Source organism: Larimichthys crocea, chromosome III, assembly GCF_000972845.2.
Source record: "Larimichthys crocea isolate SSNF chromosome III, L_crocea_2.0, whole genome shotgun sequence".
Classification (NCBI taxonomy): Eukaryota; Metazoa; Chordata; class Actinopteri; family Sciaenidae; genus Larimichthys; species Larimichthys crocea.
In genome coordinates, this window is record NC_040013.1 from 27,916,039 (window position 1) to 27,940,190 (window position 24,152).

At 41.8% G+C, this 24,152-nt stretch overlaps 1 protein-coding gene across 4 annotated transcripts; it reads left to right on the forward strand.

Annotated features, from left to right (window-relative positions):
• Positions 1-1,585: 1,585 nt before the first annotated feature.
• On the forward strand, positions 1,586-21,234 carry LOC104921227 (transforming acidic coiled-coil-containing protein 1). 4 transcript variants are annotated; one of them, XM_010733696.3, is made up of 12 exons: positions 1,586-1,915; positions 10,337-10,428; positions 13,370-13,787; positions 15,665-15,783; positions 16,524-16,576; positions 17,686-17,820; positions 17,962-18,038; positions 18,278-18,321; positions 18,407-18,567; positions 19,123-19,229; positions 19,323-19,443; positions 19,536-21,234. In XM_010733696.3, the coding sequence occupies exons 1-12, from the start codon at positions 1,851-1,853 to the stop codon at positions 19,602-19,604; spliced, it is 1,461 nt and encodes a 486-aa protein (XP_010731998.2). In that variant the 5' UTR covers positions 1,586-1,850; the 3' UTR covers positions 19,605-21,234. The 4 variants fall into 4 exon arrangements, with proteins under 4 accessions (XP_010731998.2, XP_010731999.2, XP_010731997.2 ...); XM_010733697.3 differs by having other exon boundaries at positions 1,587-1,915; positions 17,689-17,820; XM_010733695.3 differs by lacking the exon at positions 1,586-1,915 and adding an exon at positions 7,894-8,526.
• The last annotated feature ends 2,918 nt before the right edge of the window (positions 21,235-24,152 follow it).

The window sequence follows — 24,152 nt, forward strand, 5'->3', positions numbered from 1 at the left end:
ACTATTTGCAACCAATATGTTGTAATATTTAGATACATGTCCTTTCCAGTGTAATTTCCTCAAGTTTTGATAAAGGTGGTATATACATTATCTACATATTTTAGATATATACATATTTTTTTTTGACAATCCAATCCAGTTTATTTATATAACACGATTTTATCACGCAATACACATATCACGCAATAAAAGCACAATAAAAAGATAAAGTTGATAACAGAAAGATAAAAGCAATAAAATAAATAAAATGCACTGCTCGCACAAAATAAAAATATGCATGTATACACATAAAATCAACTATATATACCTTTGCTGCAAATATTTAAATTTGTGTTTTTTTATTTTATTTTATACCTCAGACGCAATTGATCTAATGAGCTTCTTCTAATCTAGAAATCAAAGCTCACAGTTCATCATAAGCAAACGCAGGTTTAAGAGCTGTGAAACTAAATAGCATTACTAAGGTAAATGACTCGCGCATGCGCACTGTGGAAAGCACAGCATCACTTGCAGCGACCGGCAGGATTGGACGACAGCCATGAGGCAAGTTTAACTCCTTTAGCTGGCTTTGGTCGTTTGTTTGTTTGTTTGTTTTTTGTCAGGCATGTTTGCGCTGTTATTGATTGTTCATGTATTTATTTGTAATATACGGCACTGGTGGCTGCTATGAGTATAAACAGTCATATTTATACCATGAGGCGCCATGCTGTTTTTGTGCCCACTTTGTATGAAATGTGATGAAGTCATTCATAAATTAGTACATCCATAGTGAGTCTCATGTGATTCACTTGAGTGGGAGGACTGTATGAACTAAAGCCTCTCAGTTGTACTCAAAGGATTGCCTGTCCTGTCCTGGGTACCACCGCTACTCTGAGCCATCTTCACTTTATCAGAAGACACCAGCAGGATGAGACAGACTTAAATCAGGAGGTATTTCATCTTTATCATGGCCAGACTTTCTGATTTTGCACATTTCTCTTATGTCTAACAAGCTTGCAGCTTTGACCTAACCGGGTTTAGTTTTAGGGTAAGAGGTCAGTGATGAGCTCAGGAAATGTATGCAAACAAGCCGAGAGCTCTGACAGTGTATCTGTGTGTGTATTGTCATGCTAAAAAGGGGATGCAGGGGTGGGCATGGGGTCACAGCAGGTAGTGGGAATGTGGCACAACAAGTGGGGCTGTGTTTTCTGCTGCCAGCTCTCCCTCCATCATCTTCCATCCCTCCCCCTTGGATCTCTGATGTGGTATTCAGCTGACTAACAATAGAAGAGACTCTTTCACACTTGAACAATACTCTAACTACTGCCAGATACCCCCATGACACACTGACACACACACACACACAACAACACACACACACTCCATCTACCCCCTTCAACTCCTTAAGACTTAGTGGTCTTTAAACACCCCTCTCTCTCTCACACACACACTCCACCCTAACTCCACCTCTCCATCTTTCTCCCTCTATAGGCTATGCACTGCCTGACAAGTGAATGTAATCTGCCTCTGCTGTGTGTGTGTGTGTGTGTGTGTGCATGCAAGAGAGAGAGAGAGAGAAAGAGAGAGAGATTTAGAGCAAGGAGGCGGGACTGTCAGCAGAGCTATTCATGTGTGATCCTTAGTACTCCTGAGCATTTAGACTGTACAGCATCAACAGAGAAAGGACGAGGTGAGGAGAGGCTGGTTGGTTAAATAATGATAACACGTCAGTCATGAGAAGCTGTGCGCCGTCGGGCTCTGAGCCAAGCTGTCTGGAGGATAGGCAGAGGTGAACCTTGAGAGGTGAAAAGGACGTACGGAGCATCTGAGAAGACGAGCCTGAAGCAAAGCGCTCGGACGTGTCCGTTGCCATGGGGGGCTCCCTCAGCCAAAACAGGAAGAGCTCCATCAGCTCCCCGCGGAAGAAGAGCAGCATGTAAGATGAGATGCTTCAACCTTTTGTAGATGTTTACGTGGATGACACTCACACAATAGCTGAGCGGAGCGGATCAATTCCACCCTTCTGTACTTTTGTTGAGATTGTGTTGTCTTGTGTGCATGAACTCTGTAACGGGAAGAGGAGGTGAAGGGCAGTGTTGAGACCTTGATGCCTCATTTAGAGCCAAACCAAATCAGCCCTTCACTTCCTCCTGGGCATGCTGTTTTGAATACTATTTAGGTATTCAAATGTCAGGAAAATGGAGGGGATAGATAGAGTGGAACAGCTGATGACATTAGCGAAGAGGCTAATGTAATGAGCATGAGATGACTGAGTCATGCTCCTGACATTAAGGCACTGTCTGAGCCTCCCTTTCATTCCTTTTGACCTCATCAGCAGCTTTTATACACACAAGAGTATACAATCCTGCTGTCGGCTATTAATTATGCAGCCGTGACCCTTATTCTAAAGTGATATTTTCATCATAAACCAGCTTTCTGCTTTGTTTGTGCAGTGCATCAGCTGCAGCTTTCTTCTTATCAAAATGAAGTGAAAGGCAACGATGATGCTGTTGCTGAGACATTCGCCCTGAACCGTTGCGCTCCCTCTTCTTTTCTCTCTAATCCTTTGTAACACAGAGTGAGTCCTTTCACTTTCTCCTCCCAGCTGATCCCAGTGATGCTTTATGTCCATTTTTTTAAAAGCTTCTTTAAGCCTCTTGTGGCGAAACCCTTTTTTCTCTCAGCGCTCATAAATATAAATGCCCGGGCTAGTGTTTTTCTTAAATATCACTGTGTTCACTCAGTGACCCAAGGAGGTTGTTGATATGATAAGCAATGCTGTCATCATACCAAAGCAGATGTTTTGCCTCACAAAGCTGCGGACTGAGATAAAGCCAAGTTAAAGCAATGCTGTTCATTATTTGCATGTTTAAAAGAAGCACACTGTGCTCTTCTGCATCTGTGTTTGTGTTAGAGCAGAGGTGGGGGTTGGGGTCCTCCCAATGGGGAAAACTGGGAAGCCAAACCAGTGTCGTGGGATAGCAGTTTCATGCTTCTGGTCTAATTTTAGTTGGCTTAATCATCCATTTTTTTTTATCTTAACTGGAACAGACTTTGATGTAAAGTGCACTTCCTGTTCTCCAAAACCCCTGAACATCCAGTCCCTCATTTGGGAAGAGCTTGACCTGCATTTGGAGCTCATTTCTTACGAATTCAGGCCAGTGTGTGCCGGAAAAAACTTTTTTTTACCTTAAGAGAGACGCGCACAATGCGAAAACATGAAGACAGCACACAGTTTGAAGATGTACATTTAAATTATGCATGAGCCTGCAGTTACTAGGTCTGCCAACATGAAAGTGAAACCCACTGCTGACTCATGGGGGAGATAATGGCTGAAAACCATCAGTTAATGGCACAATATTGTTTTAGGTGACGTATGACGTGTTTTGGATTACACTGCAACCAATTGAACATAGCTCTGTGGCGTTTAGAACGGAAATTCAATCTAGTTGAATGAAAGAAAATGAATGGAAACATCATAAAGTAGAACAGTAGGGGGTGTGTTGTCTCCCTGCTCTGTGCGTGCATGTGTGTCCAATGTACATGCACTATTTGTCTGGGAATTGTGTCTCTGCTGTAGCCGTGAACAATAACTCAGTTGGTGTCTGTACATGATTCCTCTCTGATAAATCCCTCCTCTCTTTATCTCTTGTTCCTTCATTTGTTCTCTTTTTTTATTCGATCATGCCACTGTCCATTAGGTTATCTGCTAGTGTACTGTAGCACGGTGAGTGCTTTGGCTCCATTAAACCTAACTCTGTTCACTCTGTGCTAGTGCTCTGCCCTGACGGCAGCTGATTCTGTGTTCTCTATTAAAGATATCAGAGATGTAAACACAGTTGTGCTTCCCAAATGCATATCAAAGACTCTGGAGCATCTGTCTGTCTGTCTTTATCGTTTATATGCTAAGCTGCATTAAAATATAAACATCAACCAAAGATAGAAAATCTCATCAGCAGTGCTCCCTTCTCTGTGAGTGAGAGTGTGTATGGTGTCTATATGCATATTTTCATCCGGTAATACACTTGTGACCCCTTCCTAAATGGTTGCCATGGTGAAACCAGAGATCCTGTCAACTCTTTTTAAGCTCCCAAAGGTGACGTCAGACCTGTTTTGCATGTATCTCCCTCAGTTTCTCTCTCACATCTATTCTTCCAGCGGCTCCTTTCATCTTCATTCCTCTTTCATCTTGGCATTGTGTCCCTAGCACTCTCTCTTTTTTTTATTTCATTTTAATTATGTAAGGAATCTCTGTGAAAGTCCAATAACGGCCACTAGATGGAGCAGTATCATAGAGCAAATATACAAATATGACCTAACAACATTATTCTGTCTAGATTAGTTTCTGTGAGTCATTACATGGACAGACAGTCAGTCAGACAGCCCATCCCAGGATTTTATTCTCCCAGCCTGACATTTGTGCTCATGTTCTTACATTCACATGCACACACGCCCAGGTATTTATACATGGCAGACAGTGTAGTTGCAGTAGAACATGTGCCAGAGCAATATCCAAAACTTCCTTTTATTATAAATAGTTTTTGTGCTGATCTCTATTGAAGACAAACAACACTGACTCAACCTGTTCCCCCCCTTTTTTTATAGAAGATCTGACTGATCTAACTGTCTGCATAGTGTTTGTGTCTAAGCACGTACTGTCTGCTGCACGAGAAACAATTCGTTTGAAGAAGAACCTTAAAGAAATATGAAAGAAGCTACAATCAAGCATCTCATCATTACTTTAGTTCTGACATCTGAGTTTTAAAAGAAAGACCCTCTGTGCGCCAAATGTGTTGCCACATCTTGCAAGTTAGGAATCACATTGCAAAATGGATGCTGCTTGATTCATTGATTGAAGCTTTAAAAGCTGAAGCTCATAAAGACATATCACACCACAAAGACGTTTTTCAGCACGCCCTGATTTCAGTCAGAGAGTATGTCAAAGTTCTGATGATGATGAGTTGCATGTGTTGTTGTTGTTTGGAAGAGACACGTGACTATGAGGATGTATAATATAGATCCTGACACTGACATGTTCATTTAATTGCATGTTTGCTGTTGGACATTTGCTCTGTGTAAATGTTGATCCAAGTGGAAACATTTAAAGACATCACTCTCTCTGCATTTCCTTGAATGTAACTTGTAATTGAAAAGAAGGTTAGTGCCCAAGTCTAAAATTAAAAGAATGAAAGCTGCAATTACACACCACAATATGAAAATGTAAGACAGACAACATGCTGGTGACTCTTATTCTTGGCAGTGCTGGGTATAAAAAAAAAAGTGTGCTATAGAGGAAGACGCTCATCCTTGTGGAGGCTTGAACGTGCTGAACAAATATTAGATTACAGAAAATATCTCATAATCTGGTTTATGAGGAGTGTCCAAAGTGAGAGGGTGCTTACAAATCCAACCAGCATTTTTTATTCTACACAAGTTTTCCTGGTGGTGGCACTTGAGGAAAGACTGAGGGTCACCAAAAACATTTGGATTAATCATCTGGAGACAAAGAGTACAGCCATGCCAGCTAACCTGTGAGGCACTGAGGTGCTTTTGAGCTAAATGCTGACATCATCATGGTAACATGCTGTAGTTTTGCAGGCACAATGTTTGCCACGTTCACCCTCTTTCAATTTAGGGTGGCTAGCATTAATGCAAAGTACAGCTGGAGCTGATGGGAATGTCATTAGTTTACCAGGTGTAGGAGTCACTAAGGTTTTGACCAGATGCTGGCGCGGGAGAAAAAAAATCAGAGGAGCCTCTCTGCATGGTAGACATGGTGGACACAGACCAACATTGTCAACCCCTGAGTTACCGTGTCTAAAAATAATCGCAGCAAATTGAATGTAAATCCACCCATTCATTTTTAACATGCCTTGTTATGAAGTGTTCGAAGTGTTGGTCACGGGAAAAGCTTGACCTGATGGTGGTGCTATTCCAAAATGTCAGATTGGTGACCTTCTGTCACCGTGCAGAGGATTGAGAGCGGAGATAAACAAGTCTGTGATAGATGAGAAGCTTCTCTAATTCCCTCTCAGTGCACACCCACACACACACACACATAGTTATCTCATCTAGTATCACATCACCTCTGTTGTAGCTCACAGACATGTTTATCATTGCTCATTTATTCTTAGCTCATAACCACACATGCCGCTATCAGTCAGAATGTAATTGATTGTCTGTCTGCCGTGTGCTAAGATGGCAGCAGCTCTAGATCACATATGGGCGTACTGTATGTGGCTTTGCCACTGTTTCACTGTGTGCTATTTGCGGTTTCAAGGTATTACATAAGAGCCGATTCTTTTCCCTCTTTCTGTTTTCCTCCTCCTCTTCTCTGTGGTTCATTCCTCTGCCAGGGAGAGAGTCAAGGATATTCACACTCTGTCCACTAATGCAAGCCGTCTCTGTCTGTATAAAGACGTGTGTTATTGTATGTCCAGAGGCGAGTTTACACATCCAAGGTGTAGAGGAGTAAACAGACTTTCATTATGTCCGAGAGTGCTGCTTGAGTGGGTTTGCATCTTCTTCGAGACAGACAGGTTTATCCTCTCGTGCACTGACTGATGATTAAGGAAACAAAGGAGGGAAAGGAGACAATGTCAGGAATGTTAAACAAAAACCAGGACTTTCTTTACATCCTTGTTATCCCTCTCTGTTGTCTCTCCATTTTTAATTAATGTTGTTTTCCATCTGCCGTGCCTCTAATTTGCTCCATTTTTAAGTCCAGCTATTACAGACTGAACAGCGGCTCTTTCTCCGTGTTCACCGGTGTGTGACATAATTTCTGCGTGTGTTGATGCATGTATTCATCTGTCTGCCTGCCTGTCTCTGTGGACCACCTCAGTGTAATCAGTGCCAGATCTTCTTTCCACGTTTCCACATGTGAGCCGTAAACACCAGCAAACCTCAAAGAGCAAATAACAAGAAAAGCATCCCTGCTACTTCCCTTTTCTCTCCCTGTTCATCTTTTTCACCGTGGCTCAACCATCCTTCCCTTATTGGATTAGTCATGGTCCATGTTTTTTTTCAAAGAACATCTCATCTGGCCTAGATGTATGTGTGTATAGACGTGGACTTAAAGTTACATAAGCCATCCATGAACAGCGTCAGAGGCACACGTGTGTGTGTGTGTGTTAATGAAAGTGTGTGTGAGAGCTTTCATCCAAATGACATTTGTGTCAGTGTGATGGGTAGCAGTACTGTCGAATCTAGGTTTGCTGTATTGATTTGTTTGCTGTCTGGCCTGGATATTTTCAGAGAACAATGGATCCTCTGTAGGTTCGGTCACACAATTATCAGAATTAACAGCTAAATTTCCAGCTTAGACGTTATCTGTCTGTGTGTTTCAGTGTGAATTATACTACATATACAAGGCACTGTCTCAAATCTCCTTGCGACTTTATTCATCCAGGGAAAATAGCCATAAGTGCTCTTTTTCCACAAAGCTTTCTGTCACAATCACAGTTATCCACAGTCTCTGCTGGAAGCTGCCAAGTAAACAAACCATTAACAACTCAAATTACCTTTCAGACTCATGTTGGGCTGCCCAGACATGCCAGTAAGTCACATGTCAGTCAGTTCATTTACACAGAAAATCTCTTCATTTTGGGTAAAATTGGTCCTAAAGTATGTAGTGTTAATGGAAAGCTGCTGAAATGTACATTTTACTTTATAGTTTCCAGGAGTTAAGGAGGGTGATGGCAATCTAAACTCATACTGACATCTTTTTAAATTTAGCTGCCTCCCTTTCTTCTCCCGCTCTCTTTTCATCTCCTCGTTCTTGAAGAAACGTCTGGTAGTCTGACAGAGTAACCAGCCTTTGCCTTTTTTAAAACAGGAAGCATTGCCTCTCCTCTCCCCCCGTCTCTTCCCCCCACAGTAAAAAAAAAAGAGTCGGGGAGGGGAGAGACTAAACTCCCGAGAGCAGAGCGAAGCCGATGTCTGTTAACCAGCTGATCGTCCACCCAGACGGAGAGGGAGAGGGGAGGGGAGCAGAGAGAGAAAGAGAGAGAGAGAGAGGGGTGACTACTGATGCTCCAGTAATCTGCACTGTGTGAGTCAGTGCTGTGGAGAGCAAAGCAGCAACAGAAACAGCAGCAGCAGCAGCAGCAGCAGCAGCGTGAGACACGTTTCCCTTTCACGAGCGTCAACAGCGCAGAAGAGCAGGATGGGAAAGCTCAGCGACTAAGCTAGAGGAGGAAGTGAGCAAGCCTTATAGAAAGCAAGGGAGGCAGAAGCTGTCGCTGGGAGGGAGAGAGACAAGAAGACGGATCGACAGCTTCTTTTTCGGAGTCTCCTCTTCACAGTTGGAAGAAGGATTGTGGAAGATCACTCACCCTGATTGACAGCAGTGATAATCGAAACTAATCGAGGAGGAGGAGGAAGTTTACTGTTACATTTCGAAGGTGGCAGCAGGTTTGAGTCTTGACGTGGTGCAGGGATGTCCTGGTTGTCACCGGTCCAGTGGGCCAAATGGACTTGGTCAGCAGTGACTGGGGGTGTGGGGGACGAGGGACAACCCAGATCCAAGGATGACGGAGCGGACAAGTAAGAGGGCTAGGCCACAGTGTTTGTGTATGTGTGAGAGAGAGATAGAGAATATATATATGTGGAGAGAGAGGCAGCTTGTTCACAGGTGGGTCTGAATGAGGAATAAAACGATAGATTATCTGGGAAGGAAAGAGTGGAGAGGACTAGATTGATTTTGTTCATGTGTGGGTGTTTGTGTGATGGCTGCAGATTCTCCTGAGTCATACTGACAGGTGGTGCATATATACACACATAGATAGCAACACACACACACACACACAAACTCACTGATGCTGTGGTATAATCTCAGATTCTTTCCTATGCTGTGGATCCCAGCGGCTGGACGGTGCTGTCATTGGCTAAAAACAGAGTCTTAGTCAAAATACAGACACTCCAACTACTGTTTGGTCAGTCCCTGCTTTGTGTGCAGCATCCTGTTTCTTTATGAAGACACCAAACGCTGAGGATCCGACTGTCTAGGACTTGTTTTTATGTGTTTGAGTGTGTGTGAAGGCTGTTTGGCAGTTGGAGAACAGTTGCTGAAAGTTGTGGGTTTAAGAGGGGGGAAGAAGAAAGCCACAGTTTCCACAGCTTTTGATTCTTTTTCTGTTCATCTCTAGTTTCTAAGTAACCACCCAAGATCGCACAGCCGTTGGGGCCATCACTGGGACATGATCCAGTGTGTGTGTGTGTGTGTGTATAGGGTGTGGGGTGGGGTATGTATGAGGATTAGCTCTGGATGGTGGTGTTTGTATAGAGCACTGGCGTGTGTGAATGTGTTTGTGTGGACTGGTATCAGAGATGGAGTGCAGTTGGGTATTGGCACTGTTAGCTTTGTTCCTTTGTGTTGCTGTTTTTCATTAGAGAGCGGACGTTTTGATGTGTGTGTGTGTGTGTGTGTGTGTGTGTGTGTGTGTGGCTGGGAAAGGGTACACACACACAAACAACCACACAAACTCTCAACCTCCTTGTCTTTCCTTTTCTTTTTGTCTCCACAGTTTGGATATAAATTTGGGCTGGGTGTCTAGGCAGCTGACACAGCAGACCAAAAGACTCTGTGTGTTGTATGTGTGTTGTGTGTGTGTGTGTGTGTGTGTGAATATGTGAGTGTAGTGGGACACAGTGTGTCCTTATTGAGGCTCAAAGGATGCAGGTGGCCTTGCAGGACTTCACTTCCTTTCCTCTCCCTTCCTCTGACTTCCCTAAAAAATAAAAGCAGCTTGTTTATTTTTTTTAGCTGCTTAGAAATCTATTGTTGTCAAGTCAAGAAAACAGAAGAATGACACTGGAAAGCTGATGCTTAGTTCCTAGATGTCATTTAGTGGCTGTTTGTAGCAGTTATATGATCAACTGATCAACATTTTCAATGCTCCTCTGTTCTCAACAACAGTAGACTGCTGTCTGAGATGCATTCTCGTAGCTTTAAACCGGGCAGTGTGTTTTGTTTTTATTACATGCTCCACTTTATGAGAGTAGTTCATTTTGTTTTATGGGTCACATTTGTCAGTTTCAGCACATTTTCAGTTTCAAACCGGAGAGTTCAACTTAACTTAACGCTCAATTGTAGCTCCGACCTCTCTTTATATGTTTCTCAAGTCAAGTCAGCTTTATTGTCAACACTGCCATATGTATAGGACACAGAATTGAAATATCATTTCAAACAAGCATGACATATAAAAAGAGTATGGCAATAGTATAAACAGTGTGGATATAGCAAAAACAAAGATGTAGACAGTTTAAATGTAGATACATCAATTGACGATGATGTCTGTCTCGTTTCTTTTTGGTGAATAAAGTTTTGTTTCTTCTTCTCTTCTTCTCTCCACAGTTCAGACTCAGAGGGAAACTTTGAGACCCCAGAGGCAGAGTCTCCATGTGTTGTGAATCTGCTGAGCCAGCTGGAAAACTCCAACCACACAGGTGAGATGGCTCAGCTATTTGGCTGACTCAGTGCTTTTATAACAGTCAAACTCTGTCACACCTGAACGGTGACGCTGGATATTCTCAGGTAGGGCTGGGTATCAGAAATTTCTATTGCATAGATTGAAAGTAGTTCAATAGTAAAAGTTCATAGCTGCTTGTGTTCAGGCGTTAAAGAGTAACTTATCAGGCTGAAAAATCTCAGTTTCACTGCTGAAAAGAGCTGAAAGGATGGAGGGGGTTGGGTTGGTTGGGTGTGGTGTAGTTGTTCTTGTTTTTTACTGATATCAAAGCTCAGGTAGCATTGCATTTAAAAAAAACAATACCCAGCCTGATACTTTGGTGGTGGAGGTGTCAAAATGTCCACTGTGGTGGTATCACTAGTAGTTGAAATCAATACTTTTTCGCTCATCTACAAATGTCTTGAACTCTCGTGCTGACGAACAGCAGCCTTCTCCTGTTTTGTAAAGTTAAAGATCCTTTTTTTAAGAATTGGAGTCATTTTCTTGTTTTTGTTTTTCTGTTCTTGTTTTTTGGTGGCACTTTAACTGCAGCATAGTAATTACGCTAATGTCGTCACTGCATGTCTGGAGAATTATTTTGTTTACTGCATCAACCACAGTGACAACTCACACAGATCTCGCATCAGCTTACTGTCATCTATGCAGACAGCGTGTATGAAAAGTTATTAGTTACGTAAATGAGCCGATCTGGCTGATAAATGGGTAGTGCATGAATCTGTAGGCCTCTTTGAAGCTGCCAATCCGCATCCACAGCCTCCCTCTTCACGCGTCCTCTCCCACGGCACTGTTCCCACCCACAGACACAAGAACCATACATTACCATCTGTTACAATAAGAGGTGATCTGGATGGCATCCTCTGTGCTGAAATAAACACTGATCTTTGCAAACTATTTCTCTGCTTTTATTAAAGTTGATTTTGACATGTGGGTGTATTAGGATGAAAATGGCCTGCATGTTTTGATTGGCTCGGTTAGTTGACATTAAGCACGTATTGATCAGCACGCGTATGAGACTCTGTGCCAGATTATAACAAGAAAATGAATGTGTTTATTATTGAATCTGATCTGCAGACGATAACGTTCTCGTTTTCATGCTAAAACAGTCACATGCTCTGTACAAAATCTGGGTTAGTTTCATAAATAAAAGATCAACTGTGTGGAAAAATTCATATTCTGGTTCACTATAATTAGACTCGGGAGGGGGTTCACTGTCTTCATAGGAACAACCACAGGCCACAATCTACATCTATGCTGAAGCAAGACGTAGCTGAAACCTTAGACAGATATTTGTCTACCTGTGTACTCTATCTACTCTATCTATTTCTCTCTCACCATTTCATTTCTCTCTCTCGCACTTCCTTCTACGTCTCCTTTTCCTCTTTTTCATCCAGTTGTGAAACTGTATTAAAGGCTGATGTTGTTTTTGTTGCTAGGCCACGTGGTGGTGTGTACTCTGCATGACTGGGTGTGGTTGCTTCACATCTGTTCCCTGTCTCCAATGGGTGTGTGTGTGTGTGTGTTTGTGTCTGAAAGTACCCAGATTTTGGGCAGAAGCTTACATAAACTCACATTAATCTAACATGTGATGTAATAAGTCACACATTAGCAGTCAGTCCAGACAAACGGTGTGAGGAGCTGAAGGTGACACCACAGTGCTTTCATTCATGCACGTATAGGAGAATTCAGGAGAGCTTATTTCAGTTTTATTATTCTTTGTAGTTGTGTGAGTTTTACAGTGTGCGTGGGTGTGTTTTTCAGGCACAGTGAGTCTTGTGTTTCAGCAGCAGTGTGACTCAACAGAGACCAGCCTGCTGCTTTGGTCGTTAGCTAGCTGTAAAAGAGATGTGTGACGACACAGGATGTGAAGTACTCTGAGAGGAAGCCAGCAGCCATTTTAAGTGATCTAAAAGGAGAAGGAGGTTAAATCTCTGAATGACATCAAATTATTAGGTAGCCACAGGATAGATATGTCAGGTTTTAGTGGTTTTGCACAGTTTTTTTCTCAGTTGCTGTCGGTAACTATGCATCCTCATCTGAACTTCTGTATTTTGGTGTACCCCAAGGTTCTGTACTGGGTCCTATTCTGTTTGTTGGCTTTCCCTGTGGCTATAAATAATACTTTTATATTAACAAATGACAATGTAAATTGTGACAGTGTGAAAGGGGTCACTCATATAGATGATAGTATAGATGAGAGATCTGCAGCTCCCTCGACTTTACAGAGCTTTAAAGCAAGTTTAAGCTCTCTGTTTAGCCATCTCAACGCCCTCGTCTAGAGTTTTTGGTTGCAGCAGGCAACTGCATGTAACTGCAGGATATATAAATAGGCAACTATTTGTGAACATGTTTGGCATATCGAATTAAAAGGTGATGACATGTCAGTGTTTGCTGACAACTTGTTTCCACTGCACCCAAGTGCACATAAAAAACAGTTGTTCCAGGTTTAAAGTGACCAGTTCATCAGTTCACCCTGGGTGTCAGTATGGACCAAGCACTGACTCCATACCAACATGTTAAATGTTTAATTTGTTCTTTATCTTTGCAAAACAATAATCAATTGTGTCCTCCCTTCTCTACTCTTGTTCACATCCCTGGATTGTTTACAGATTCTCAGATTCAGATAAAAATTCTCCTGTTAAGCTACTGACCGGGTCCTCTAATGGTCTTATATGACTTAAATGTTGATTTATTTTCACTCCCTATTCAGAAGTTAAGATTTTTTTTATCAGTTTAGGGAGTCACTGCAACCTTTTGTCTCCAGTAGGTCTCTAAGGTCCTCTGATTCAGAGTTTGTGATCAGAGATTTAAAAGTGTTGTGTTGTGTTTCTGTTACCTAATTCGCTATTGTGAAACACTTTGTAATGCTCTGCTCTCGAGAACCCGAACTTAACTTCAGTACTTTTCTTCCCTCTTCACAGTTCTTCCTGATGTTGCAAACCACTTTCTGGACAAGAACTTGAATCAGGATGTGGGTCCAGTTTCATCCCAAGAGGTTGATTCCCTGAACAACCTCACCAGCTCTTCACCTAATGACAGCAGCTTTGGTTTGGACCAAAACCTGAACCTGACCCTCAGCAACAAACCCAGAACTGGCCCTCTCTCCCAACCTCAAGCCCTCCGGCCCCCATCGCTGTCCGTGGTTTCCCCACTAAACAAACCCGATCCTTCGGAGGTGGACGACGAGGCTCCGGTGACGTCTGACTCCAGCCCAGATTCAAACTTGATCCCTGGTCATGATATTTGCATGGATCCTGACTTGCTTAATGGCAACATGAACTCTGACACAGTGCTGTCAAACGCAAAACTAACCTCAGAGACCAACAACGCGATTATCACGTGAGTAAAACAATAGAACACACAAAGGCCAGGCCTCTTCAGTCATCAGTCTGTGGCTGAACTAATATGACTCACAGATTTTCAAGCTGAACAAATGCTGCTCTCTCTCTCTTTTATGGCTGTAGGGAACATTAGTGAATGCTCGCCATTGTGCACAATGAACTTGAAGTGATCAAAGTGTCCCCATTTTAAGCAACTGGTGTGTGTGTGTGGCCTGTTGTGTGTGTGTGTTGTTTTCCACCTTGCAAATGCATTCATCCCTCACCAGTGTTATTATAGTTTTTAGTGTTAATTTACTGCATTTAGTTATTTTATTCTAAAATTCAGTTATTTTATTTTCTAAAGTTTCCAGGAAGATTTGTTTTAAACTCACTAATTTAAGGCAGTTTTTCCATAGGTGGATGAAGTATTTTGTGTTTGACAGAAAATGTTCTTTGAATGTTAAAGAGATGTTAACGTGTCAAACGATGCCCTCCTGTGGTGTTTTTCTGTCATGTTCTTGCTAAAGCAGAATCATGACTCACATCTGTTATCTCCTTAAAAACAGCATAATTACAATCCTTTAGGTTTTTGTGATATATACAGCATTGAACTACCAATAATAACTACTGTTATTAGAACAATCTTTTCTTAGAAAGTTTTTTTGTTGTTGATATTTTCAAGGTAAATCAGATACTTGAACAGGAACAGGGTCAGGTGTGTGTACATAGGCGGACATACTGTGAACAAAGTTACATTTATTTATTTATTTATTTATTTATTTAGTCAGTCAGTCAGTCGGTCAGTTAGATAAAGGCCAAATTCTCTATTCACTTTATTTCAATAACACGTGCAGTCCTGTCATCCTTTGTTGTATTGTGTTTCTGAGTGGTGGCTTTCCTGCTTAGCAGCCAAAATTGTTTTATATATTCATCCTGAGCCATACATAAGTTTGTCCAGGATTTTGTCCAGATAATAATGATGATAGTAATTTTATGCCAATATGATTATTATCTTGCTAATATGAAAACATTGCAGGACAGCCAATATGATTATTATCTTGCTAATATGAAAACATTGCAGGACAAGCCTGAAATATACTTAAAAATAGATTTTCTTAGCACATTGTTTAAGATGATTTAGGAGTTTTCAAAGATTTTTATTTGACTTAAGTTTTAATATTTTGTTTTCAACAATATTTTACTCGTTAGTTAAACCAAAAGCCTGCCTGCTGTCAGCTGTCTTGGCTTTTTATTTACTAAACTATAATAACCCTTCACTCACCTTGTCTTTAACCTAACCCCTGTCCTGTCCTCTCCCATGTCTTTCCTTCCTTTTCCTACCAAACCTGTCATTCTGTTTCCCTTCTCTCTCTGTGTGGCATCAGGACTACTGAGCAAGTCCATTTCCTCTGTGTTTTGTTGTAAGTACTGTATAACCGTGTGTGTGTGTGTTTGTAGCTTCAGTCTTTGCTGTTCTTAACACAAGTCCAGGCTCACTTCCCGACCCTTACACTGATCCAAAATCCAAAATCCGCCTAAATTTTCCTCGAACACGACGTGAAGCTGAAAAACAAGTCCGTAGAGTAGATTTAGAAAGTAGAGGAGAGACTCTGTTAGTGGGACCCTGTAATTCCTTCTAATGCTCTGTGCAACTGCGGTTGCTCTCATTTCAATTTGGCAACAATCTCTCTCATTAATCTGCTTTTTTCTCCTGCATAATTCAGCACTTTAAGCAGAGCATGCGAACTCAGCACACGCACAGAGCAGAGCAATGAGGTCTGGCTGCAAGGCTTTCTGTCTCTTCTGCTCGCTGTTCACCTGCCCACATGTACGCCTCTACCGTGATATTGACTGTTTAGTGTTGACACTGATGTTGTTATTGACCTTCATTCTCAGGAACACCTGTAAGGTGAAGCCGAACCAGCCAATGCAAAAGGACTTCAGTGGAGACCACGCCACAGATGAGGAGAAGTTGGCGAGCAGCGTCGGTGTCAAACCCGACAAGGACGAAAGCAGTGAGTGAAAATGATCAATGAAGATTGATTTTGATGTTGTGCTCATGTGTACATGTCAGAGCGCTCCTCAGTTACAGTTCTCAGCGATTCAGTGGTGAATAGCTCAGTTATTATCCGGCTCAGTGAAGGACGCAACTGTACAGAGATCAGATTACTGGATGTTAAAGTTTAGACAACATGCTTTAGCTTCCCTCGATCAATAACGCACCACAAGGTTATCTTTGCCTACAGGCACGACATTAATCATTAACTTTGCACATCATTTTACACCGCACTGAAACTCGTGACTGCTAGTGTCATGTGTGTTCAGAGCAACACTACAGTTTGGTTTAAAAAACATTCACATTATATGATCACACAGGTGTCTTCAGTTCTGACTGTTACAGATGTTGCATCAATGCGTGGAGTACAGAGTTTGACATATGTACAGCCAGTTCACACACACAGAAGGAAGAGCCTTGAAGATCTGACTCTGCAACAAATATCTTAACTAGTCATTTAGGCTCATCGTGAGTCATAACCAAAGGGAAAATAAACTGCCAGTGGTGTGAGTTTATTTTTAGACTTCTAACTACACGTTAAAAAGATTACATTAACTCAAGTCACGAGAATACATCTAACAGACCATCTCATCCTGTCTTTATGCTGGATTTTAATCATTCTTTTACACTAACTATGAGCGCATGTGGTGAAATATTGCAATACATCTCATGTACTGTCTATGTGTTGCTTTCTTCCAGTTCCAGACTGCCAAGTGACATCAAAACCTGAGGACTCAGACTGCTGCACTGTGGTAAATAAACATCACAACTGATCATTCATGACCTTTTCCATACATATATGGGTCCACATATTTGTTTATCATCTTAGCGGTGCACGTCATCTGTCACAACAACTGCAACAAGATGCCACAATTGACCACTAGGTGGGGGTGAAACCCGCTTTTATTAGTAAAAGGGTCATCATCAGAGAAAAACAAGTCCAGACAAGTTAATCTGACATTTCACTTCTCACTGTAATGGTCACATAAAGTGTTTTTTTGACTCAAGGATGAATAGACTGCCCGGTTTTGCCACTTAAACATAAAGCTGATATAGTGACTGCACTGTGCTGCAGGACAGCAGGAGGTACTTAGTGTCTGCCACCATGTTCATGCACTCAGCTGACAGATGGATTTAGATTATCATTCAGGAGATTAGAATATGACTGTCATAATCCAGGGAAGGACAAAATGAGAGAGGAGAGAGAGACAGGTGGGAAAATGAAGAAGAAGGATTGAGATGTGTTTAGGCAAAAAGGGTATAGAGGGCTGAAAACTTATATATGAGAGGAACAGAGAGAATGAGAGAGGAAGAGAAAGTCAGAGAGCTTTTGAGTGCAAAAAATACTCATGATCCATTAGCGTGGTCTCAGTTTTATCTTGTTTAATTAAGACGAAAGTCTTCAGGTAGAATTGGCAGCAATACATGTGCCATTAAATTAGGTGTCAGAGCTATAGATGAAAGTAATTTCCAGTTTATTACAGAAACAAATCTTTATTTTTGTCTTTCTCTCACTGATTAGCATATTGTAACAAATAAATAACTACTATAATCAATAGCTAGGTACATGCATTGGCTTTTCTAAAGCAGCTACAGTATAATTGATTTGCCACTTCTCATAGAAAAAAAGCTTGCTGCACAGAAAGAAGCAGTATTCGCAGTACTGTTAAGTAAATTAATAGTAGTATTATTTGGAATATAACAAGGTAAAAAAAATTAGGTGGCCTAATGTTAAACAACAAACCAATATTGAGAATAACTGTGCTTCTTGTGCTTCTTTGGGTGGGCTCACATCCCGTGAAACTACTGTTTGTACAATAGAAGATGAAGGTTGACATAACTGATTTCCTTCTGCCCTCAGCAGTATGAGGACCCATGCAAGCTGAAGAACAAGTCGGGGGGAAGTGAAATGGAGAAAACAGGAAGTCAAGTCCTGGATTCCATCTGCATCAGCGAGGCGGAGAAACAGGCCATACTCGCCCTCATTAGAGAGGAGGTGCGCACTTTTTTTATTTATTTTTTTTATCACGCTCATCAAACATGAAATATGTCATCAGTGTGTTTGTTTTCTCCCGAGTGGATTGTGAAAGCATTTGAGAAGTTTTCATTTCAGTTCACAGTAAACATCTCTGTTTAGATCCTCACCAAAGAGGTGGAAGCCAACGACTGGAAGAAACAGTACGAGAGCAGCAGACAAGAAGTTGATGAGATGAGGTTTGAAAACATGTTGCTGGATGCTTTTTACTCAGCTGTCATAGAGAAGTGACCATTAGTGTTGACTGAGGGTGGTCATGTGATGAAGGGGTGCAGAGGGGATTTCTGTTCTGTGCATAAAGTTACTCACGTCACATTTTTATAGCCAAAGAACAACTTCTGTATTCACAGCAATGCCACCAGTCAGTCATAAGGTTAAGTGAGACTTATCATCATCTTATCATTCTGTCTTTTTACAGGAAGATTGTTGCAGAATATGAGAAGACAATCGCTCAGATGATCGGTGAGTAGAAATATTAGAAATTAGAACAATCAAACTTCACAAAACAAACACTCAATAATGTCTTCTGTTTCTTTGCTCCTCTCAGAGGACGAGCAGCGCAACAACCTGAGTTCCCAGAAGGCTTTGCACGCTCTGACAAAGGAGAAGGAAGCCGCCCTGGCAGATCTGAACTCTGTGGAGCGCTCCCTGTCAGACGTGTTTCGCCGTTATGAAAATTTGAAGAGCACCCTGGAGGGATTTAAGAAAGTAAGGAGTCATAGGACAAGTTTCAGTTTCAGGCAAAATGTCAGTTTCAGGTACTAAGGTGATCAGCTAATTGCAGCACAAATTGGAGGCCTGTAAGAGGATTGAGGTTAGAATAAGGTGGGATGGTGTCCTGTAGAGGGAGTGGTCGCCTAGAGGTGAAACTAGCAGGTCATGAGATAAATCTGGCTCTCAATGAGTAACGCACAATCCCGTTTTGCTCAACAACTGCAGCAGAAAAAAAACACCTCAAGTCAGGAAGTTTGCCCCCAAATCTTGACCCCCGTTTGACCCACAGCTGGTTTAGAGCAGCTGCTCGTGGGCGAACAGAAAGCTGTGGTGGTTATATTGGCTAGTTTCCAGAAGTTAATGTGTGCAACTTCAGGAATTCGGAAAGATTAGAAGAAGAAGAGCCTTACAGTGCTTAGAAAATATATCCAGGAATAAAAGATTTAACACTGTTTCAGACTCAATAATTTGCAATACACAATGTCGCATCTGCTGTCTGTCTGTGTAAGAATGAGAGACAAATAACACGGCCTTTGTTTCCTCCTACAGAATGAAGAGGTGCTGAAGAAATGTGCTCAGGAGTATCTGGCCAGAGTCAAGCAGGAGGAGCAGAGATATCAGACACTTAAACTTCATGCTGAGGAGAAACTTGACAAGTATGTAGAGACTGTTATCAGCTATAACAAGCTAAACACTTTGTACAGGGTTTAAAACGTCTCTTGATTTCTTTCTTTCCACGTTTCTCTCAGGGCCAACGAGGAGATCGCTCAGGTTCGCACAAAGGCCAGTTCAGAGAGCATGGCGCTCACCGCCAGTCTGAGGAAGGAGCAGATGAAGAATGACTCTCTGGAACAAGCTCTGCATCAGAAGGTAACAGACATCCTCATCTCCTCTTTTTTACGCTGTGTTTTATATGGAGATGTATTAAATGTATTTATTCGTCCGTTGCTGTTTTGTCACAGAACCAAGAGATCGAGGAACTCACAAAGATCTGTGATGAGCTGATTGCCAAAATGGGGAAAATAGACTGAGAGACAACTCCCTGTGAATCAGACACTACCGTCCCCCAGGTCCTGCCAAACAGTGACGCCCTGTGCATGCCCCCAGCCAAGAAGCAGCTCTCACACCCTTTGCCAGCCTTGCATCACAGAGATTGCTTATGTACAGATGTCTAAAGTAACTTCCAGTATACTATAATTGCACTACTTGTGAGCAGAATCAAGAAGAGTCAGTACATGCTAATTCTTGTTTGAGTTGGGACTCTGTTACGTGTCTTTTTGCCCGCTACGAGGCCATCATGCCAGCGAACAACACCAACCTGCTTGTGACTCAACTTCATTTATTTCAGCAGCTTAACAGCTAAATTCCCAGCAACTCCTCCAACAGGATGACATCATGCAGGCTGGGGTTGTTACATGTAGGCATACAGTTTATTTCAGTGGGTTAGACGAGGATTGTTTTATATGAAAGCAACAATCCATTAAATGTATTTTTCTATAAAGTAAATAATAATTTAACTCTGACAGAGCAAAGTTCAGGGGTGTGTTGTGGGGCAGAATGAGGTCAGCGGTAAATCGAGCTGCACAAGAAAGGATTTAGTCTGAGGAAAGGCGTTGGTTCGTTTGGACATGACACTGAAATCACATTGAGTCTGGACCACATGTCACTAAAACTAAAGCTGCAAATAATTCAAGCATTTGCTTTACTTGGTTTACACTACGAAACAAAGAAATATAATCACCTGACAATCGTAGACTTTCCTGTGATTCTATAAACTTTGTGGCATTATCTTGTCCACCGAGTCAATAAAGTGTGAGAGGTACGTTAACTATACTGTGTTAAGAGTCCTGGACAACTGGAACAAGTTAAAACATAGTGAACTCTATATTTTCGTTGTAGATAGAAATCTATTATAAGATTAGTAAATGCTGCAATATGTCATAATCATTTTTAACCATCACTGTGTCACAGATTGAGTGTCCGGTAATCACATTTATCTCCTACACGAAGGAAACTGGCATCTTTGTAAGAGGTTTTGTCTGTTGCTCATGTGTGATGACGATGCGAGTATATACAGCACTGCACTAGTTATTCTAAAGATAAATCTGTTTCTTTGCATGTTTATTTTCGTAGCTTCATAAATTCTCAAAATGCAGTAAACAGTAAAACTAGCCGTGTCCAGCACAGTGTTTTAGCAGAGACTTAACAGCTCAGAACTTGAACTGGTTATGATTTCAAGCAAGAAAACGTTTCAATATTTGCCATTTTCTATGGGAAAAAAATGTTTGTTGAAGGCTCCACACAAACTATTTGTCTCATTATAATACATGTATAAACATCATATGTCAATACTTGGTCAAAGAAACTCAAACAAGACTAAAAATATGTTTTTTTAGTATCTTACTCAGTTCTATGAAATGTTACTGTACCACTATGTAAACCTCTTTATGACACAAAACCCACTGACGTGCCACAGTTTATATTTGTGCCATTTTAATGTGCTGACCTGTAATGTTGTTTTGCTGCTTTAGATCCTTTCTTTAATTATTGTTTTTGTACATTGGAATTGGTGATCTGACATTTGTGTCGACACATTGAGGACTAAGTGTGAACTGGAGTGTACATTAGCCTGAATAAACATAAATATAATTTGTTCTACTATATGTTTTTCTTGTTTTTTATGGTACCTACTTACTTACCTACCTACCTACTTACTTTCCGTGTGTGTGTGTCTGTCAGCATGTGTCATGGCCTTAGTGCTGGTGATGATGCATGCTGCTTACATCTTGCATCAGACTTCCTCGACACACACCTCCCAGCTGAGGTGGTGACGTAAATAATTACCTTTTTTGTTCATTCCCCATCCACACCATCAGTATTTACAAAAACAGTGCTGTTCTAACAAGTGAAACATACTGTTACACAACAGTGGTGGCTTTATGTCACCGAACACTAAGTCCATTACCACAGGGTGCTGGCTGTGCAGCATAGATGCAGATTACAGAGATAAGACCTTAATGCCTTCAGACACCTTCCCGTGCCTAAACCCCCCCTCTTCCTCAACCTCCCAGTGTCCCCTCCATCCTTCAGCCTCATCCACTCTTCTTTCTCTGGACTCTTGAAGACACAGTGACCCATCAGCCAGTTGCCATGAAGACTGCTCTTATCCTGCTGCTGCTCATCTCTCTGGCCTGTCACAGTAAGTTCTCTACAACACTGACGCCAACACTCGAGGGGAGGATTTAGTTGATTAGCAGCTGGCAGACTCATTAATGAGAGGTTTAAAGAAGCACTGTGATACAGAGGATCCAAGATGTGTCTATCCTAAAAGCAGTCCAGAGTGCAAGATTCATTTTGGGGGCACCTGCAAGGTTTGACTGATATATAATAAATGCAAATGGTAATAAATGCAGCCATAAAACAGGTTTGATCATGATAAATGTGCCCTGAGCCATGTAGGAATGTCTATTCTATTAGCAGTGACATATGGTTGTCTGCATGCATACACTCGCCTGTGAACATACATGCTTATTGTCAAGTCAGGTGTACTCTCTTGTTCTGTATGCAAAGGCCAGACCCTTAAATGTCACCAATGCATGGCGTCCAATGAGGACGACTGCAACCGACAGGGCTCCACCTCCTGCCCTCAGTACGCTGACGCCTGCTCCACCATCACAGGACAAAGTGAGTAAACATGCAACACAAGTATGATTTGATTGAATCCAGTATTGTAAAAGTCTCACTAGAGGTCAGCATAACACTGGCGACTCACTGCTCGTGCGAGGAAGCAGCGCTCATGCTGTTTCCATCGACAAACAAGAAGTTTTAAAGTGGGTCTATTACAGAAATCAAACCTCTGTCTTAGTCTGTTTGTTTATGTGTGTGATCATAAGGCCAGTCTCTCATCATTTGAGGTTACTGGATGTTATCCCAGCAGTTTATGATAACCACAGACCTCTATGTGCTCATATGTGTGTGTGTGTGTGTGTGCATGAAAGAAAGAGTGGGAGGGAGTTCATCGGGTTCACATTGCATACCGAGTTCCCAATAACAGCCCTCAATCACTTCAAAGCAATTTAACTCTGAATGTCTGCCGGCATCTTGTGTCTTTTTCTGTCACGCTCTTTTTCCAGACACCGTGGTGAAGTCGTGCACATACAAGGCTTTCTGCGACAAGGCTCGCGACAGCAACTCCGGAGCCAAGATGGAGTGTTGCTTTGGTGACGACTGTAATGGGCCCCACAGGAGCCACAGCCATGGGAACCATGCAGGGGCTGTGGTCTCCAGCCCCGTCCTGCTGATCACGGCCCTGCTGCTGCGTGTAGCCTTCAGTCAGCTGTGAACGCCTCCAGGGATTCATCCTCTTTATCATTTGTCATTTGCTATGTTGTCCTCTCCTCTTTGTCACTGTGCCCCTCAGAGATTTTAAATCCAGGTTTGCTCTTAAATAATTTAAGAGTTTCAGACAGTGTGTTTTCTAAAGACTTTGGTGGAGTAGTAAAGTAAATACAAAGTTCTGTTCAACGCCTTTAACTGTTATTGTTTTTATCATCATCAAAAACTTGAATAGTAACCGGATTATCAATAATGCTACGTTAACTTCCAGATGATGTAAAGCTGTACAGCATCCTCTGAACCTGAAAGTGTCGGTGGTGAATAAGTGTGTACAAAGTGAAAAACCCATGGCTCTGGTATAGCGGGTGGGACTTGGGTGTGGTTTTGGTAGGTGCTGGGGTGCCTCAGCGGGTAGGTTTGTGCACAGCTTGCTTGACGGCAGAGAACCACATAATTCATCTGTGTCATTGCCATGGAAACCAGAAAAGAAAATGAATATTGCTGTGATCATGGTGTGTTTGTATGTGTGCTTGTATGTTCATTTTTTTGCGCATGCAAGCTCTAAATAAAGATACAATCGCACCCTTATTGTTGTGTGTCTTTCTGTTTGTTTTCGCGTGGGGGTAAATTCACCTTGGTGTGACATTTGCCACCCCACACCTGACCTTTTAAAAGCCAGAGAAAAGAAATGTGTCTATGTTAATGTGCCTGAATGAGAATGAGAAAATAATCTGACAGTCTGTGATTTTTAGCAGAAACAGGAGAGTCTGTGGAAACTTCAGGACTTCCTTCTGCAACTGTGTAACTTGAATCCTGTGCAGTCGCCACAGGATATGAAATCAGCGAGGTAAGTCTCCCTCCTCAAGCAGGTCATATGACATGTAACCACTTCCTCTTAACAGGCCACAAATTTTACTAAAAGAAAAAAAAAAAGGACAGAATCTCTCCTGTAAATGCACATATTTGTTATTTCAGCACGTAAAGGTGACAGGCTCTGCAGCAAGGGAGATGTTATGTGTGAAAACTCTTGACTAGACATAAAGGTCAGGTCAGTTCATCCTCCAAGCTCATTTTCTGTCTCTTGGGAGTTTCATCACAGGATCCAAACTGTGGTCACCTTTGTGTAAAGGTGGAAATACAGTGAAGCAATACTGAATGACTGTTATTATTTAAATAGGATACAGTCAGACATGGAGTCAAATTCAAGTTGTACTTTTTACACTGCAGCCTTTGTCTGATGTTGA

What these genes read in the sequence shown, in the direction of transcription:
- LOC104921227 (XM_010733695.3), top strand. Translation starts at nt 8,420, where the DNA reads ATGTCCTGGTTGTCACCGGTCCAGTGGGCCAAATGGACTTGGTCAGCA. An exon ending in ACTCAGACTGCTGCACTGTG is followed by an intron (nt 16,577 to 17,685) that starts GTAAATAAACAT and finishes TTCTGCCCTCAG; the next exon opens with CAGTATGAGGACCCATGCAA. An exon ending in CCCTGGAGGGATTTAAGAAA is followed by an intron (nt 18,568 to 19,122) that starts GTAAGGAGTCAT and finishes TTCCTCCTACAG; the next exon opens with AATGAAGAGGTGCTGAAGAA.